Consider the following 20423-nt stretch of genomic DNA (forward strand, 5'->3'; position numbering starts at 1 on the left):
TTTAGAAATGCCTTTTAAAAAAGAGATTTGTTCTTGAGTCTCTCAAGTAAAATAGAATAATCTCTCACTCTGTTGCATAATTTTATCTATGTTCCTTGTAAGGCTTCATTGTAGTTTTGACTTGGATAAAATTTTTCAAACAAATATTTAGTTGGCTGCGTTGGGCCTTAGCTGCAGCACGTGGGACCCAGGCTGTTGTGGCATGCTGGCTTAGTAGTTGCGGCTTGCCAGGTTAAGGGCTTAATTGCTCTGAGGCATGTGGGATCTTCCTTCCCCGGGGAGGATGGAACCTGAGTCCCCTGCAGTGGAAGGTGGGTTCTTAACCATGGGACCACCAGGGAATTCCCTGAAACTGTTTTCTTAATTTCCTTTCCTGATGGCTCATTGTTAGTATATAAAAATGCAACTGACATTTAAAAATTCATTTTATATTTTGTAACTTTGTGGAATTCATTGATTAGTTCTAACAGATTTTTGTGGAATCTTTAGGATTTTCTGTATATAAGATCACGTCGACCTCCACGAGTGGAGGGAAGAGTGATCTATGTCTCTTCCCCCAGCAGCTCGGACCAGTCCCAGCCCCCCACCCCCTTTCTCAGCCCCTGGGGAGCTGGGGAATTCCTGCCAAGCACCTTGAACGGGAAGGGCCTCAAAGTGGGTAGAGCCAGGGTCCAGTGGGGGTGGGGGGGGTTCCTGCTCTGCCCCTGCCCATCCCCACCCCATCTTGCCCTCCCGTCCTCTCATCTATCCCCCCTCTCCCCGCTGGAGACGAAGATCTTTTATTTTCTATTATTTATAACCTTGGGCCCCCTGTTCTTTCTTCCCCATTAACTTGAGTCACCTGCGTAAGAGAAACAGACATGCCCCGCAAGGATGGTTGGACAAGGACTTTTACTTTTTATTACATAAAAATATTTTAAAAAATTAAAAAAAAAATAAAATTTTAAACTAACAACAAAAAAAATAAGATCACGTCATCTGTGCAGAGATAATCCTTCTTCCTGATTTGGATGCCTTTTTTTTTTTTTTTTTGTTTTTTTTTTTTTTTGTCTTTGTTTTTTCTTTTTTCTTATTTTTTTTTTTGTTGGATGCCTTTTATTTATCTTGCCTAATTGCTTTGGCTAGGACATCCATTAGTATGTTGAATAGAAGTAGTAAGAGGGAACAGATAGTTGGATCCTGTGTTTTTAATCCATTTAGCTAATCTGTGTCTTGATTGGGGAGTTAAATCAATTCAAAGTAGTTACTGATAGGACTAGTCACTAAGTTGTTCAGCTGCTCAGTCATGACTGGGTCTGAGTCATGACTCAGTCTGACTCTTTGTGACCCCATGGACTGCAACAAGCCAGGCCACCCTGTCCCTCACTATCTCCTGGAGTTTGCCCAAGTTCATGTCCATTGAATTGGTGATGCCATCCATCCATGGCTATAGGACTAAAGCCATCTGAAAATAGTTTTGACCAAGATCCTCTCATAGGATCTTAGGGATCTCCTTGATGTTCTGGGACTTAGTAAGTGTCCCTAGCCTACGCTCTGAGAACTGTTGCTCCAAGGTATTTCAATCAGCATGTTTATGTTGACAAGATGTTTATGGCTTGACACACACACACAAAGACCAAAAAACCACCCCACATCCCCCAAACTAAACCTGTTTCCAAGGAAAAGTATACAATATATTCAACTAATCACTTTTGGAGCCCATGACATCACAAGTGTTAAAGGCATACCCTAAGAGTATAGGAGATGTAGTATTTGTGAATTGTTCTTGATTTCAGGAACATTTCGAGCAGATTCTTAGACCATAAATATTTCTCTTTTGTGTCAAGTGAGAAATTGCAATCTGACAACTTTCTTCTACTTAAGGATGTGAAGCGTTATGTGGGTAGGCAGGGACACTACTCTGCCCCACCCCAGGAGAGTGCTACTGTCAAATAGTAAGTCAAGAAATAACAAGAGTCAGACACTGGAGAGAAGGCTAAAGTAGTAGGTAAATTCTAGTATCTTTCAACAGTGAGAGTCTACAACCCTGTCCTAAAATTTATGGCTCCATTATGTTGAGATGTAACTTCAAAATGCTAAGCTAATTTGAAAGGAAGCATACTCATCTTCACATTTAATAAAATACCTTTTCTTCTTCATTCTTAAAGAGCATCTTGATGCAAAGCTCTTGTGTAGCTGCACAAAACAAATGCTCTGGAACACAGGGCACAATCTGAAGCATTATAAGCCTCAAACATTTAATGTCATAAAATACTCATTTGTCTACACTTTTGAAGATGTATCTTTGATCTGCAGTGATAACTTTTGGTAGCAGGTAGAGACACTGTAATCTTGCAGATTGCTATACAGATCTTCCTTGGCTTATGATCGAGTCAAGTCCCAATAAACCCATCATAAGTTGAAAACATCATAAGCTGAAAATGCATTTAATACATCTAACCTACCAAACCTCACAGCTTAGCCTCACCTACATTAAAGGTGGTCGGAACACTTATATTAGCCTCCAGCTGGGCAAAATCATCTAATAGCGAGTCTATTTTATAATAGTGTTGACTGTCTCATTTAATTTAGTGAACATGGTACTGAAAGTGAAAAACAATGTTTCTAAGATATCAGTTGTTCACCTTCCTGATTGTGCACCACGTCTGTGTCAGACCGCACCTGCTGCCCAGGAAGAGATCAAAATTTGAAGTACAGTTTTTAATGAATATGTATCGCTTCACACCATGGAGTAGTCGTAAAATCAAGTCCAGACGTTTGTACTTAGTGAAATATTTATTGAATGCCTTCTACATGTGAGGCACTATGTGAACCAATTTCACACAATTTTTTAAAAAGCCATTAACTGCACTCACTTTGCCCTTTTGTAACGAAATAAGAGGTACTTCCTTTGTTTCTTAAGCAATAAAAACCTTGTTAATTCACTTCCTCAACTTCATGTTGTAGAGATGCCAAATATAATAACTCGTTTCTCAAAGAAGTTAACAATGCAATTCTGTTGCAGGGACATAAAAAAGGGAAAACTCCGCAAATATGGCTTATTTACAATTGGAAGAGGAAATGAAGTTATTAACAGAGGAAACTTACACTGAAACGAAACTGACTTTCTGTGTACCCCAAGAAGCAGACCGGCACCAAGAGGTGGAAGCTAGTAGCAGGTACGCAGGTGTCGCTCAGAACAGAGCCTGGTCTCCAGCAGTTGAGGGCCGGCGCGAGCGCGGACAGGGCGCTCTCAGGCTCGGGTGGGGAAGCTGGGCACTGAGCCCTTGCCAGACCTGCCCGTCGGCTCCGCCCGGAAGTCGGCCTCGCGGGGGCTGGCCCCGACCTCGGCCCGGTCCCGCGCCGGCCCCGCACGGGGGCACGCGCTCTCGCGGGGCGCAAGCCGCCCTGCCTGGGAGGGACGCGTTCACAGAGGACACTGCAGGGCCGGAGGCGCCCCCGGGGCCGGCGGCGAGCGAACGGGCGGGCCGAGAGGCGGCCGGTCCCGGGGGAGCGCCCACAGCCCTCGCCCGCCCGCACCCGTGACCCCGCGACCCTGCGTCGACGTCGGCGGCCGCGACGGCTCGGGCGGGAGCGCGCGAGCCCGAGGAATCTCGCGATTGGCCGGCCGGGCGCCCACTCCCAGAATGCAGCGCATGGCGCGTCATTGAAGAGAGACCATGATGGCGGCGGCGCTGGGGCCCCCAGAAGTGATCGCTCAGCTGGAGAACGCGGCCAAAGTTCTGATGGTAAGTGCTCGCGCCCCCGCGCCCCGCGCCCGCGGTCTCTGCCGGCGCTGCCGTGCTCGGCCTTGGCGCCCGCCGGACTGGTGACCGGCCGGGGCCTCCCGGGAGCCCAGGGCTGGAGCAGGCGGCGGTGGCGTGGCGCAGGACTCTTCTCCGCCTGCGCTCCTGCCTCGGCGCCCCTGGCCGGACTGTCCGCTCCCTGACTGTGCGGCGCCCCAGCCGCGCCACCGAGTGGGGCCGAAGGAATGCTTCGTGCGCCCCGGCCCTCCGCTCGGGGTCGGGGGGAGGCGGGCGCTAGGTCGGGGCTGTGCGCGCCGCTGGGGAGCGGGTGCCGGCGGAGGGCTGGCATGGCCCGGGTGCCGTCTGCAGCTGTGGTTCCGCTCGTGCTTTTGGGTCCCCGAGCGCTTTCTCCCACCTGCGACCGCGGCTGGGCAGCCGCAGCCGGCCGCACAAGGAAGGAGCGGCGGGAGGGAGGGAGGGGAATCCTAGGACCAAGGTCATTGGGGCACAACTTTGGGGCCGAGCTCCTTGTGGGTCGTGCGTTGGGGAGAGTTGGGTGTGCAGCTCTCGTGGACTTTTTCCTGCTGCAGTACAATGAACACAACAATTTAGTCAGTAGGTTATTACCTACTCGAGAAAGTAAGGCCGAGTCAGAATAAGGCATTCCACTCACAGAGTAGAAGCAAGGATAAACCATGTTTAGTTACTCAATAAACTACTTGCTGGCTCAGTTTTGTTTTTGTAAACCACGACTTCCGTGTTTTTGATTTCTCTGGAAGTTAAGAGGCTTGATTCCTTGAATTGACAAACAGCCTTATTAAGAATTGGATGCAGCAATCTTCGGTACCTTTTTGCACCTTTTACCCCCTTTTGGCTAGGTGTTTGGGTTATATGTTCAGGCATCACATTTTAAGACTTTTGAACTAATTCTCATATAGTTCGTAGTTCCTTTTATCAAGTTTTCACACCCAACACCAGATAGCTTATGAAATTTAGCTTATGAAGCTGAGAAGTTTAATTAAAGCAGGGTTTACTTGCCGCAATATGAGCGAAGTTAGGTGAATCGTTTTATCACAAAAAGTGACTTAGGGAACGTTTTCAGACTCTGGCAACTTAAGTCCAGAAAAAAACTAGCTATTATTTCCCTTAAATACCATGTTCTTAAAATCTCTGACTTAGAGCGTTTCCTGAGATATCTGGAAATTTTCTATAAGGCAGAGGCCCCGTTTTCATTAGACTTTGGAAGGAGTATGTGACTCCCTCCCCCCAAAAACACGGCTTTAGTTCTCATGGCAACTAATATAAAATAGTTGTCCTTCATTGTTGGTCTCAGTACTGGTTAGTATTTGTGCTTGCTAGGACCTTTTCTCTTCCTGGCAAAGCTATTCTTATCACTTGTAAGGGAGTAGGGGGGAGGAGTCCGAGTAAATACTAGTAATTGAGTGTATATCACCCGCCTGACACTGTGCTTGATGCTTTACATACTTTGTTAATCCTTGCAACGCCTTTACAAGGTTGAGAGAGAGCTTAAGTGGCCCGGGTTACATAATTACTTTGTGGCTGAATTAGGTCTACAACTCCCATGTGTGGCTCTAAAGCTGGGTCTCTTTCTGCTCTGCCTCACCACCTCTCCTGTGTGTTGTATTGGTATCTGTTTACATACTTGAAATCTTTCCAGAGGAGAAGAGTATTGAAAAAAGTGTTATTAAAATAGAAAATTTCTTTTTGGAAAGTCCACTTACTGTTTGACAGTGTGGATATGTAGCAGAGACTGCGTGGTTTCCCAGATGGAAGCTGCAGTCCATCTTAAGAGTGACAGCTGACATTTTACCCAGTGCTCACTGTGTGTGAGGTACTATGCCAGCCACTTCACATGTATTACCTTATTTGATCATCAGTAACTGTGAGGTAGTTATTACTTTCATTTTCATGAAAGACTAAGGGACTGAAATATGTAGATGTTAAGTAATTTACCTAAATTTTCAAAGAAAGTGGTAGAGTGGGGAATCCAGCGCAGGTTCATCTGTTACCAATGCGTGGTTTTTAGCCTTCGGGGTAGTGAGAATAGAAAGCAGGTGAACTAATAATTTGGGGATACCTGGCGTGCTGAAGTCCATGGGGTCACAAAGAGTTGGACACGACTGAGCAATTTAACTGAAGATTGTCAAACCTCCTTCAGTTACTTACTGTTCAGTTCAGTTGCATCCGACTCTTTGTGACCCCATGAACTGCAGCACGCCAGGCCTCCCTGTCCATCACTAACTCTCAGAGCCTACCCAGACTCATCCATTGAGTCGGTATTGCCATCCAACCATCATCCTCCGTCATCCCCTTCTCTTCCTGCCCTCAATCTTTCCCAGCATCAGCATCTTTTCAAATGAGTCAGCTCTTCACATCAGGTGGCCAAAGTATTGGAGTTTCAGCTTCAGCATCAGTCCTTCCAATGAACACCCAGGACTGATTTCCTTCAGGATGGACTGGTTGGATCTCCTTGCAGTCCAAGGGACTCTCAAGAGTCTTCTCCAGCACCACAGTTCAAAAGCATCAATTCTTCAGCGCTCAGCTTTCTTTATAGTCCAACTCTCACATCCATACATGACTACTGGAAAAACCATAGCCTTGACTAGACGGACCTTTGTTGCAACGTAATGTCTTTGCTTTTTAATATGCTGTAGGTTGGTCATAACTTTTCATCCAAGTAGTAAGTGTCTTTTAATTTCATGACTGCAATCACCATCTGCATTTTTTGGAACCCCAAAAAATAGTCAGCCACTGTTTCCCCATCTGTTTGCCATGAAGTGATGGAACCGGATGCCATGATCTTAGTTTTCTGAATGCTGAGCTTTAAGTCAACTTTTTCACTCTCCTTTTTCACTTTTATTAAGAGGCTCTTTAGTTCTTCTTCACTTTCTGCCATAAGGGTGGTGTCATCTGCATATCTGAGGTTACTGATATTTCTCCCGGCAATCTTGATTCCAGCTTGTGCTTCTTCCAGCCCAGCGTTTCTCATGATGTACTCTGCATATAACTTAAATAAGCAGGGTGACAATGTACAGCCTTGACGAACTCCTTTTCCTATTTGGAACCAGTCTGTTGTTGCATGTCCAGTTCTAACTGTTGCTTCCTGACCTGCATACAGGTTTGTCAAGAGGCAGGTCAGGTGGTCTGGTATTCTCATCTCTTTGAGAATTTTCCACAGTTTATTGTGATTGTCCTTAATGAGTGTGTGCAGTGATAATATAAAATAATGGCGAACACATACATTAATTGATACTTTATATTTGTTTTAAAGCTGGAATAGGTTTTAATGAATCTAAATGGAACTTTAATGAGAAGGGTTCATGATTGGTTTTTATTACGGAATTTGGTTAACATTTTAAAAGCATTGGCCAAAATGTAGTGCTGTAGAACAATTCTTTCCATTTTATTTGATTCTCTTTTTGGCTGCACTGGGACTTAGCTGCTGCGTGTGGGCTTTCTCTTGAGTTGTAGTGAACTGGCGGTTTCTCCTGTGGAGCACCGCCCTAGGCCACGGGCTCAGAAGTTGTGGAGCAGCATGTGGGATCCTCTGGGATCAGGGATTGAACCCTTGTCTCCTGCATTGGCAGGCAGATTCTCAACCTGTGAACCACCAGGGAAGTCCACCATTCTTAAATCAGCCCTGTGAAGTGGATGGGAGAAGAGTTATTCTTAAACTTTATAAATGAGAAAATCCGAGGTTCAGAGATGGTAACTGGTATGCCCACGGTCACACAGGTGGTTTGGCTCTGGAATTCAGTGTCTGGCCATTCACTCATTCTACAGAGTGTCTTCAGTACACGTCTGCTAGGCATGAATTGTACATGCTGAGGAAACAGGAGAAAAGAGACCTTTTAAAAAAAATATTTATTTGGCTTCGCCAGGTCTTAGTTGTAGCCTGTGGGATCTAGTTCTCCCACCAGGATTGAACCTGCAGCCCCTGCGGTGGAAATGCTGTCTTAACCACTAAACTGCCAAGGGAAGTCCCAAATTCAAGTTTTGTTTTTTGGAACTTTCTGAAATTTTGTCCTAAATATTTTTGATCTGTAGTTGGTTGAATCTGTGGATACACAGGGCTGAAAGTAGTTATTTACAAGTATAAGTTGCAGTACATTTAGAACTGATGATTCTTGCAGAAAGTTTTTTCTTAAAAGATTTAAGTCTTGACAGAGTTCCTGTCATTAGGTTCAGTCTGAAGCATTTAGTATCTGTAGGGTGCCTTAGGGACAGGCTCTGGGGTGGACCAGCAGGCTGGTGGCGCCCTTCTGCTGCTGCCGCTTGGACCCAGCTCCCACTCTAGCCCCCTTGGCCGGTTGCCCCAGGCCTCCTAGAGGCATGTTCTTGAGTTCTGTCCTCACCACTCCTGTGCATTCTCCATTGTCCTGTTGGGCTTCACTTACAAAAGACAGGTTCAAAGATAAAATGGTTAAGAATTTCAGGATGGCCACCACAGAGTGTCACATTAAGGTCGAGGCCCTTTGGAGAGAGCTGGGCCCGATGCTACCGCCCTGGTCACACACTCGGGAAGCTGGCCTGGGGCTTTGTAGACTGGCACCTGTCTGTCACATTGGATCAGCTTCCTCCTCCCTGAGCCTCCCAAGCAGGTACGCCCCTGGCTTGCAACAGCCTCTTCCGCTTGTACCTAGTGGGTGTTTGGCTTTTCAGACCTCAGTGTAGTTGTTCACTTTGGCAGAAATAAGTCTGAGCACTCTGGACTAGATTTAATGCTCTTTTCATATCACTGTTTGCTTTAGTAACAGTGATAAAACCTCCAGTTTTATGCTACTTGTCGATTATGTAATTGACTCCTCTGCTGGATTGTGAGCTCCTGGGAAACATGGATTCTATTTGTTTTTGCTTATCATTGACTGACTTGTGTCTGAAGCATCTAGCACATTGCCTAGCACAGAGTGGACGTTTGATTGTAATTTGTGGATAGAAATATGTTGTAGGGGAGGGTTCCAGACAGAGTACCTGGGTTTGAAGTTTCACTACATTTTCTGTTTGTAAGGCTCTGGATAAGTTTCTATCTTTCCAGCTTCCAAGGACCCTTCTCCCATCGCTTTTCTCTGAATCAGCATAGCAGCTCTCTCCATCCTTCCATCTCCCATCCTGTCCTTGGTCCTGTCTCAGAGCCTTTCGTTCCTGGTCACTCTGCCTGAAACACTTTTCCTCACTCTCACTTGATCCTTCAGGTCTCAGGAATGCCCTCTTAGCTTCCCAGAAATGTGAGACTCACCTGTCCTGAACTTAGGTACATCTGTGCCATCTGGGATTTTACATTTGTTTGTGTGATTAATGAATGAATGTTGGTCTCACTGCTGCTGCTAAGTCACTTCAGTCGTGTCCGACTCTGTGCAGCCCCATAGATGGCAGCCCACCAGGCTCCACTATCCCTGGGATTCTCCAGGCAAGAATACTGGAGTGGGTTGCCATTTCCTTCTCCAGTGCATGAAAGTGAAAAGTGAAAGTGAAGTCGCTCAGTCGTGTCCGACTCTATGCGACCCCATGGAGCGCAGCCTTCTAGGCTCCTCCATCCATGGGATTTTCCAGGCAAGAGTCCTGGAGTGGGTTGCCATTGCCTTCTCTGTTGGTCTCACTGGCTGGATGCTAATATGTATTAGCTTAGGAATTTCGTTTGCACTTAATATTTGGTTGGTAATATTTGTTGAAGGAAGGGAACGAGTAAATAGGGAAGGAAGATGGGCCCAGGGGGATGGGCAGGGTGGGTGATCTAAGGTCGCCCTACAGTATTCCACACCAGTTCGGTGGTTTCGCTGGGTGACAGCAATGTGAAGATCGGCCTGAGAGAAGCAAGAGGTTAAGTTCAAAGACCAGTTAGGAGGCTTTCGACGTTGTTCTGCAAAGAGAGGATGAGACTCTGCGCAAAGCTAGGATGGAAGAGGGATATGTTAATATTCTTCCAAAAATTTTTTAATGCCAGGATGATTTGTTTGGTAAAAGAGAGTGCATGTGTATTTGAGGGAAGCTGGGGAGCTTGAACAGCTTGTATAAGCTAAGAATTTCTGAGTTTTTATCTTAGTAGAAATTTTATTTTAGTCCATAATATATCCATATAAATAAATATAAAATATATTTATTTTATGAAATATAGAAATGTCCAAATATAAAATTCTTTGACCCCATTCCTGCTGGTCTATCTATAGTTTGTGACTTTGTGGCAGGGATTAGAGAGCTAATTGGGAAATAATACTATTATGACGGTGACATAGATAAGATGTTAGAAAGTCATCCCATTGCTAGACCAGGAAGCATAAGTACTGACTCTTAGGAATTGAGCAGCAGGAAAACACAGAGGTTCTGGAGCCAAGTTGTTTGGATTCTTCTTGGCTCCACCCATGACCAGACATGTGACACTTGGCAAGTCACTTAACCTCTGTGTCTGTTTCCTCATCTCCAAAATAGGAAAATATATTATTTCCAGAGAGTTAATGTATAGATTAAGTGATTTCATTTACTTTAAAAGAAACATGTTTAATACAGTACCTGGTACATAATAAGTGCTCTAGAAGTGATAGCTGTTATTTTGTACATTAATCTGTCAAATAACATTGCATGAAATCATGTGAATCTAGGTAATCTCATAGGAACCACTTAGTAAATATTTGCTGAATTAATTAAATTTTTTCAAGTGTCTTCTCTTCAAGTGTCCTCTATATCTGCACTCTCCAGTGAGGTAGCCAGTAGCCACAGGTGGTTGTTGAGCCCTTGAAAGATGGCTTGTGCAAAGGAGGAACTGAGTTTTTTACTTTAAAACAGTCGTATGGGGACAGTGGCTACCATTTTGGGCAGCTCGGGCGTAAAGTGTGACTATCTCTTTGGTTTCACCTTCTGCTCTGTAAATACTGATTCTTTTGTGACCTCTGCCAGGCTCCTCTGTCCATGGGATTTGCCAGGCAAGAGTACTGGAGTGGGTTGCCATTTCCTCCTCCAGGGGATCTTCCCGACCCAAGAATTGAACCCATGTCTCCTGTATTGGCAGGTGGATTCTTTACCACTCAGCCACCTGGGAAGCCATCTTTAATTTGTTTTAGATTATTATTCTGATTCTTTTTCTTGCTGTAGAATCATTTTATGAACTGTATCAAGCAGATTTTCTTACACAGACATCATAAGAGAGAAGACATTGTCACATATCCTTTTAGCAAAATATGTTGGTTCAGGTTCTTGGTGACAGAATATTGGGTAATGAAGTAGTTCTGTGTAATGGATGAGAATTCTGAATTGCCTTTTTGTCCTTGGAGGTATGTTGTTCGCTCGTTGATTCTTGAGTCTGAGAAAATCCACCTGGGGTGGGGGTTCCCAGCCCTGTCACTCTGGGTCTTTGGGGCTGGGCTGTGCACTGCAGGACCTTGAACAGCATCCCTGCTCTTTCTGCACTTGCTGCCAGCAGCACCCCTTCCCAGCTGTGGCAACCAAAAGTGTCTCCAGACACTGCTAGCTGCCCCCTAGGGCACACAGTCGCCTCAGCTGAGAACAACTGATTTCGAGTATCACCATCTCAAGACGAGGGCTGAGATTACACTTATATGATCAGTTTTATCATCATTAGTGGAGTTGTCCCTTAGAACTCTCTGCTGTGATAGGAATGTTCTGTGTGGTCCAGTGTGGTAGCTGCCAGCCACACAGGGTGTTAAGTTAAGCACTTGAAATGTGGCTAGTGCAGCCAAGGAACTGAATTTTCTGTTTCATCTATTTTTAAAATTATTATTATTTTTTTTCCTGCACAAAGGTTTCTTTTTATTCATAACATAGGCAAAGTTATTTAAGTCAATAAATTTTTAAGGATTTTCACACGTCCTGATTCTTTCCACTGCCAGTCACCATAGTTCCTCCAAAGTTGTCATCTTCAAGGCAGCCCTACAAAAAGTTCTGCTCAATCCACAGCTGTGATGCCACAGCTGTTTTAGTTGGGCCTCTCTGATCTTCAGTGGAGTGCACTTCAAAGTTTGCCACCTGTAATCTAAGATCCAATTTCCTCAAGCAGTTCACTATAGGTTCCTGTTTAGGGTCAGGAGATGGGATGTCTAGTTCTCTAAAAGCTTATCAAGTTCAAATGATATTAATTCCTAAGTTATCACACCCTAGAACTTGACAGAGATCATTGGGATATGCCAATACCTTTGGAAAATCCAGACACTGTATTCCGAAGATAAAAGCCTAAAAAGAGGAGCCCATCTTTGTTTGTTTTATGTCAACATTAAAACTGAGTACTAGGATCAACACAGCTGGTAATTTAAAAGCTTATTTAACTTTATAGCCCTGGAAGCAATCTTCATGCTCATCAATACACACCCATTTTATGGATCATGTTCCTTCTTATCTGTATCAAAACTCATACTGAACAATGAGTTGTGGGTTGCAAAAGAGGACTTACTTTTGCACTTGTCTGTAAGTCTTTGTCCACAAATTATAAAATTATTTTTAACTGGAGGGTAATTGTTTTACAATATTGTGTTGGTTTCTGCCCTACATCAACATGGATCAGAGGTATATGTTTGTCCCCTTCCTCTTGAAGTTTCTTTTAATTTCAACAAATGTGGCCAGTCACTGCTGTTTTAGACAGTATAGGTTTAGTGTGCTGCTGTATGTCTTTTTGCATTCATCTTCTGATTTATATTTCAGTTATGAAATGCCTTTCCTTACCAGTTTTTTTCTATTTGTCATTATGGGTAGAAAATGAAAAATTCTTAATTCTCAACACTGTTCAATGAAACTTAAAAAAAAAAACTACAAAGATGGTGTTCCCAGGTTTCATTTTTACCTTCTAGGAAGATCATATTACACTCTGAGCAATGTAGTAAAAAAAATTGAGGATAATATAATAGTGCTGATTTATTTTTATTTTACTATTGTATTACTTTTCTAGGTGGCTTTAAAATCATTTCTTTTTTTAAAATTTTGTTATTATTTTAGTTTTTTCTTAGCATAATTTGAAATAATTGATGAGTTCTGATGAAATAATCCTTAGAATGATGAAATAACAAAATCTTTCAAGATATAGAAAAAATATGATCATCAAGATCATCTTATATGTCTTAGAAAAGGGTCCATTGGATCCATAAATGACTTCAAATTACAGTGAGTTTTATTCTGTTTTTTAAAAATAGAATTTGCCTTTATTCTTTGGAAGACCTCTAAGTAAAAATCATGAAATATCAAGCCTTGCAGTTAGTTAAAACTGCTTTAAAAAGAAAAAAGAAATCTCCAAAATTTCTGAGTTCAGTGGACCTTGATGGTTTACTGATAGTTTACTGACAATTCAAGGAAATACCTTTTTTGTTTCAACATTAGTTGATGTCTGCTGTAGTTTTTTTTTAAAGTTCTTTCTATCAGGTTAAGGAAATCTCTAACCATTCCTACTTTGCTAAAAATTTAGTCATTGATCTTAATAAACATGTTTCTGCATTTTTTTTTTTTTTAATAATAATGTCGTCTTTCTCCCGCAATACATCCAGAGCAGGGAGGGAGACTGAAGAATTGGAAAGGACTGTGGCTACAGGGGCAAGCAGCCTTGTGGGAGCTGTGGCTTTGGTGGGGAAAGGAGGTGCTGGGGCCAGGAAGAGGTGAGGAGGCTGAAGGGCCTGGTCTCTGTGGGTCAGCTCCTGGGGCTCCATGGAGGGCAGAGAACTGACCATCATTTTGTCCTCTAAGACTCTTAATATTTGTGCCTTTCTTCATTCTCAATAATTTTTCATATCTGTGTTCAGTTTTCTTCTCAATGTATCTAGTCTGTCTTTTAATTTGCCCATTGAGTTTTTGAAATATTTTGCTTGTGGTGTATTGACTTACAGTAAAATTCACAAATCTTGGGTGTCTATTTTGAGGAGTTTGGGCAGTTGAATATACCCTTGTAACTACCATCCAAACAAGGTCTATGTCTATGAATATTCAAGTTTCTCTCACTGCTCCTCAAAATTCTGTTGTCTTGTGCATGTGCATGCAAAGTAGCTTTAGTTGTGTCTGACTCTTTGTGACCCATGGACTGTAGCCTGCCGGGCTCCTCTGTCCATAGGATTCTCCAGGTGAGAATACTGGAGTGGGTTGCCATGTCCTTCTCCAGGGGATCTTCCCGACCCAGGGATCAAACCTGTGTCTTAGTCTCCCGCATTGGCAGGTGGGTTCTTTACCATTAGCACCACCTGGGAAGGCTCTGTTGTGTTTTCTTCCTTCTTATATATTTTTTTAAAAATGTAAAATTTTTACTTATGTTATATGTAAAATATAACATAGAATTTTCCATTTTGAGTACTTTCACATTGTTGTGCAACCATCATCACTATGTCCAGAATTTTTCATCTTCCCAAAGTGAAACTGGTTGCACTAAACAGTAACTCCACATTCTCCCCATCCCCCAGCTCCTGGTACCAGTATTCTGCTTTCTTTCTCCATGAATTCAACTATTTTATATTTTAGGTACCTCATATGTGTGGAATCATACAGTATTTGTCTTTTTTGTGTCTGTCTTATTTCACTTAGCATAAGGTTTTTGAGATTCATCCATGTTATAGCATGTGCCAGAATTTCATTCCTTTATAAAACTGAATACATCACATCCTGTGGATATATTATTTATCCATTTGTCCATCAGTGGACACTTGGTTGTTTCTACCTTTTGTCCATTTTGAATCGTGCTGCTATGAACATTGGTATACAATCTTTTTGAGTCATGCTTTCAGTTCTTTTGAATGTATACCTAGAAGTGGAATGCTGTCTTGTATAGTGTGTGTAATTTTTTGAGAAACTGCCACTGTCTTCCATGGTGGCTGTGTATTTTTTTTAACCTGGCACCTTTTACATTCCCTCCAACAGTGGACAAGGGTTCCAGTTTCTTTACATCCTTGCCAACAAGTTATTTTCTGTTTTTTTTTTTTTTGCTTTGTTGTGTTTCATCAAGTGCTATATCATTGCAATGTTGATATGTTTCCCAGATTAGTGATCTTGAGACTTTATCAAGTGCTTTTTGACCATTTGTGTATTATCTTCTTTGGAGAAACATATATTCAAGTTTTTTGGCCCCCCCTCCCCCCACTTTTTTTTGGCCATGCTGTGTGTGGCATGTAAGATCTTCGTTCCCCAAGCAGGGATCAAACCCGTGCCCCCTGCATTAGGAGCAAGGAATGTTAACCCCTGGATGGACAGAGAGATCTTTTCCTTTGCCCATTTTAAAATTGTTTTTTATTTTTAGCTGATGTTGTAAGAGTTCTTTATAGATTCTGGCTATTAATCCCTTATCAGAAATGTGACTTGTAATATTCAATAATTTTCTGAATTTCTCTCATTCTCTGAATTGCCATTATCTCCGTTGATAATATCATTTGATGTACAAAGGTTTTTATTTTTGATGACATCTGCTTCATATGTTTTAAATTTTTCTTTCAAACATTTTATATTACATTTCTGGCATTTCCAGTGTCTACGAGTGTTGCTAGTTTGATCCTTTGATTTGCTGTTCTGCAAACTTAGGGTGGCTTGTGTCTTTATATGTTTTGAATTCGAATATCAGCTCTGGAAGTGTTTGTGATAAACTCCAAAGCCAGTATTCACTGTGTTACTCTAATGCCTGAACACAGGACTACTTTATGTTTCTCGGGTAAAAGTTTCCAGACCTCATGGGTCCTGTTGAAATGGAACAAGAACTCTGTCTGTGGACCTGCTTCTGGTTGTCAGCTGTCTGGAGTCATTTTCCCTCTCTTATCCACTGGGGGCCAGACTGGCAAGCTTCTCCCTCTTTTCCTTCCTCCTCCTTCTGATTTTTTTAAGTTTACCCTTGTCTGGAGGATGCTAGCTTTCTGTGGAATGTGTCCCTGTCTATCTCTCCTGTCCTCTACATCTTGGGTAGCTATCCAGATGGAGCTTGAGGTGACTCGGGTTGGTAGGTGTCTCCAGGGTGGATCCATGAGAACATGCTGTCATGTCATCTTTGGATCCCTGCTTTTGCTTCCTTTCTCACTTCTGGGGATTCCTTGATTTCTTGTAAGTGCAGCAGTATATTAAAATTTTAAAGAAGTGTTTTATTCACTATTTTAATTTGGTTTTAGCAAAAGAGTTGTTCATGGTATCTGGTCATCATTACTATCAGGATTGAATGCCCACTCATTTAAAAAAAGGACATGTTTTAAATAAGTGGGAAAGCACATAGAACAATATAAATCACACCCCTGTACCTACCTCCTTGGGTAACATGTTAATAGCCATTTTACTTACCGTCTTTAAAAAAAAAATCACAGATATGATTCAGGCCCCTTTGGATTTCCTTTAGATACCATTCTTCAGCCCCTGCTTCTTCATCCACAAAGATAACCACGGTTTTAAAGTTGTTTCCTTTTTGTGTTTGTACACTTTGCCTACAAAGGTAAATAATATAGTATATTGAGTTAAAAATGTTTTTACATAAATGATACATTGTATATGTCTCATCATTTGCTTCTTCAGAATAACTGTCAGAGTTTATCTCCTTGGTAAACATAGCTCTTACAAACCATTCTACGGTGGTACTGCACATATTCCCCATTGGTGGGCATGTCGTTGTTGTTAGTAGTCCTGTAGGCGTGTCTGAGTGTAGGGGAGAGGTTCTCCAGGAATAAGTGCCCAGAAGTGGACTGGTGCACACCTTGCTGTTCAGGCCCATGAACTTACTCTAGAGAACTGTGAATTTCAAGTGAATGGCCCATCTTAGATCATCAGCAGTTTATAACTGTTTGCAGTACCCGGAGCTCTCCAGGCTCTTGTTTTTGTACTAGACTTCTGTCCAGCATTCAGAGACAGACAGCTCATTGTTTCAGCGTGCATTTCTGAGGTTCCCAGTGAGACTGAGTATGTCCCCTTGTTTATCAAGCAGTTTTCCTTCTACTCTGTGAGTTGTCTGTCCATTGGCCATTTTTCTGCTGAGTTGCCTATCCACTGGGATTGGGTTTGGCCGCATGTAACAGGAAACGCCGAGGACAGTGCCTGAGCTCTGGGACTGAAGAGGACGCGCTGCCCGTCATGCTGCATGTTGTCCTTTCTTTTGTGGGGTTTTTATGATTAATCCTTTGTTAATTACATGCAGTGCAGTTATCTCCTAATCGTCTTTTACTTATGGTTAACGTTTAGGAATTATTTTAATATAATTGAATTGATTAATTTAAAAAACTGTGTCTTTTATTTATTGTTTAAAAAGTCCTGCCCTACCCTGGTGTTTTCCTGTGTCTTGTTAAAAGTTTTTTTAAAGTTTTGCTTTTCACTTTTCACCTAGAATTTATTACTGTGTGTATAAACGGGTGGAGAGCTAATCTTACGTTTTTGCTTATAAATAGCCAATGTTCTAGTGCCTTGTATTGTAAAGTTTAGTCTTCACTAATTTGTTGCATCTCATGAGTTTCTGGGAATTCTCTCTGTTCCATTGTTTGTTTTTTCCTGCTCTTATACTGTGTTTTAAATTATTATTATGCCTTAAGTGTTGACACTTAAATTATTATTTTAAGTATTTATATCTGGTTGGATAAGACTCCCTTCTTATCATTCTTTTTCTGCATGTTTTTAAAAGGCTATTTTTTTGAACTTCAAGTGTGATTTGCTTTTTATTTGAGGTGTAATTGACATTTAACATTATGTTAGTTTCAGGGATTTCCCTGGCAGTCCAGTGGTTAAGACTCTGCTTCTAGTGCAGCGGGTGAGGGTTTGATCCCTGGCCAGGAACTAAGATCCTGCATGCCACGAGGCCAAAGACAAAACATACAAAAAGCAACGAAAAAAAAGCCACCCGAGTTACGTTAGTTTCAAATGTAAGACATAATGATTTGTATATATTGATAAATGATCATCATAATAAGTCTAGTTGACATCTATCACCAAATATTTTTATAGTGTGTGTGTGTGTGAGATGAGAACTTTTAAGATCTGTCCTCTAAGCAATATTCAGATAAGCAGTTCAGTATAATTAATTGTGGGCTTCCCAGGTGGCTCAGTGGTAAAGAATCTCCTACTAATGCAGAAGACCTGGGCTTGATCCCTGGGTCCGGAAGATCACTTGAAGAAGGAAATGGCAATCCACTCCAGTGTTCCTGTTTGAGAAATTTCATGGAATAGGAGCCTGGCGGCTACAGACCATGGGGTTGCAAAGGCGCACCGACTTTGTGACTAAACAGCCAACAGAATGGTTATTGCAGTTACCACGCAGTGCTTTACAGTCCCAAGGCTTAGTTCTTTTGTAACTGGAAGTTTGTACCTTTTAACCACCTTCATTCATCTTGACCACTCCCCCTCCTGCTTCAGACAGCCACCAATTTCTGTTTTCTGTATCTTATGCTTAGGGTTTTGCATTTTGTTGTTGTTAGGTTCCAGATGTAAGTGAGACCATAAGGTATTTGCTTTTCTCTGTCTGACTTATTTCATTTAGCATAAGGCCCTAAAGCGCCCCTTTTCCAAATTATTTTGACTGTTCCTTGTCTTTTCTTAGATGTGTCTGGGTCACCTTGTCATATTCTGAGGTAGTACAATTCCAGTTTAAGTCTCAATAAGGTTTAATTACTGGAGGTGGATTTTGGGAGATCCATAAGCACGTTTTTAACCACAGTTCTCTTAGCAATTATAAGGTGCATTCCTTAGCATCATTAGATGGGGGGACCAGAGAGGGGTCCTTGCCCAAGGCTTCCCAACTGTTGTGCTGCACAGATAAACAATTAGAAACCAGGTCTTTCTGATGGCTATAAGGGATTTTTAAGAGAGTTGACCTGTTGTAAGCAGAAAGACCTGTCTAGTGCAAACTGCTGCATGCTCCATACTCAATGTCAGTGCTCTTCCCACCTCTCCCTTGTGCATGGGCTCGGCTCTAGGAATTTAGAGATGAGTGAAAGGATGGCTCTGGTGTCACAGAAACAGTAGAGAAAGGAACGAGGGCAATGAATACCTGCAGTACCTTGTGATGAGTCGGGTGATGGAGGCCTCACACGTGTGGGTACTGGGGACTCATGTGTTGGTGGTGTGAGGTGGGGTAGAGACGTCTCTTGTGCTCCATCTAGGGGAAGGTCAAGAGAGGCTGGTAAAGAGGGACGGGACTGAGGCAGCTGTGAAGGGTGACGTTCTGAAGAGGAGGGCATTCTAGGTCAGAGCTGCCTGGGGATCTTGGAAGGGAGATGCGTGTGTTTGGTTTTGACTCCCAGCCTGTTGAATCTTCAGGCACTGGGGATTTTTTTTTTTTTTTTTAAGACGAAGTTTCTCAGGACTTTATAATAACTTGCTACTTGGAAACCGTTTTAAACTCATTTTCAAGGAGAAAGAATTTGAAAGTTTAGTTTTGAGAAATTAAAGTGAATACCATCTTGTACCTTAACTTATTGACTTGATGATTTTATTGTTTGTATGATATTCAACCAGGTGGTTAACACAAGCTTTTAGTTTATACTTCATCATTTGAACTTAAAAATGAAATTCATTTTTTATGTTATATTAAAATTGTATTCAGACTTGTATGTTATTAAGTGTATGATATTAGGCTGTCCCAGTATCATTAACTTTTGGAACTGTTTTGTTTGTAGAACTTGTGTTCATAAACAGTATAGCAGGTGGTGGTAGTGTTTAGCATGCTGTGTATTCAGGTCATAGTCAGTAGATGAAGGGTCTTATGAGAGCACAGACTCAACTTGTTGAATTAGGGAAAATGGTGGAAATGAAGAATTTGCAAATGAAAAAATATTTATATTTAGCATAGTTAGCTGTTCACAGTATTTTATTAATAAAGCCTTTAAAAATATTCAAGGGGACTTCCCTGATGGTTCAGTGGCTAAGACCCTGTTTCCAATTTAGGGGATGCGGGTTTGATCCCTGGTTGAAACTAAGATCCTGTATGCTGCAACTAAGTTACCTGCTGTAACTGAACATCCTGAGTGCTGCAACTAAAACCTGGTGCGGCCAAAATTATAAAACAGAACTGAATGTAACACAGTTCTTTTTAAAAGACTGTCACATAGATGATTTACAGTCTTAGTTTCAGGGTACAGTATAGTCAGTGGTTTTGTAGATTATACTCCATTGTAGGTTATTACAGGATAAGAGCCGTAGTTCCCTGTGCTGTGCAGTGTGATTCTTGTTCTCTGTTTACCGGAGATTTTTAGTGGAAATTTTTCATTTTTACCTGGAGAGCTGTAGAGGGTGCTATATCTTTAGGAATAGTAGTCTGAACTGGCTTTAGCTAATTAGAATTCCTTTAGGCAAGAGAATCAAAGTTAGTTGACTTCTTGGATTTTTAAAAACTATTTTAACTGAAGATAGAGTGACTAATGTTGCATAGTGGATAGACTTTATATTGAGTATTGATTTAATGTATCTGGCAAAATGTTTTTCATCTTCCTAGGTCTTTGAATACACTTGAAGTGATTTCCCTAATTTATATTGGTTACAGCAACAAAGGTTTATTTTTTTGCCACCCACCCCCCCAGTTGAGGAATCTGATATTTTAATCTGTATGCTGTATAAGCCAGTCTCTCCTTCTAAGCTTCAGATGGGTCTCAGTGAAGTCAAAGATAACTGAACCGTGGAATGGGAATGTATGTTTTAGGTCGGGCTGGTTCAGAAGATACTGTCTTTGAAAGAAATATTGTTAAAACAAAATGGAACTTGAAGACCTGGGCAGACCATATTAAAAGATCATTTTTAGAAATCAAGTTTTAGTAACTTTGG

The 20423-nt window shown here is 42.0% G+C and overlaps 1 protein-coding gene and 1 non-coding gene across 3 annotated transcripts in view; one reads left to right on the top strand and one right to left on the bottom strand.

The window, feature by feature from the left end:
• Positions 1 to 3526: 3526 nt before the first annotated feature.
• XPO4 (exportin 4) overlaps positions 3527 to 20423 on the top strand; it is an 86383-nt gene continuing 69486 nt past the window's right edge. For both annotated transcript variants that reach the window (XM_043477625.1, XM_043477627.1), the window contains exon 1: positions 3527 to 3728. In XM_043477625.1, the coding sequence (XP_043333560.1) occupies positions 3660 to 3728 (69 nt within the window). In that variant the 5' untranslated portion in view covers positions 3527 to 3659. The remainder of the gene's footprint in view (positions 3729 to 20423) is intronic.
• Positions 12073 to 12197, bottom strand: LOC122447695. The gene has a single exon (XR_006271352.1). It is a non-coding gene; the product is annotated as a small nucleolar RNA SNORA40 (small nucleolar RNA).

Source organism: Cervus canadensis, chromosome 9 (genome assembly GCF_019320065.1).
Source record: "Cervus canadensis isolate Bull #8, Minnesota chromosome 9, ASM1932006v1, whole genome shotgun sequence".
Classification (NCBI taxonomy): Eukaryota; Metazoa; Chordata; class Mammalia; order Artiodactyla; family Cervidae; genus Cervus; species Cervus canadensis.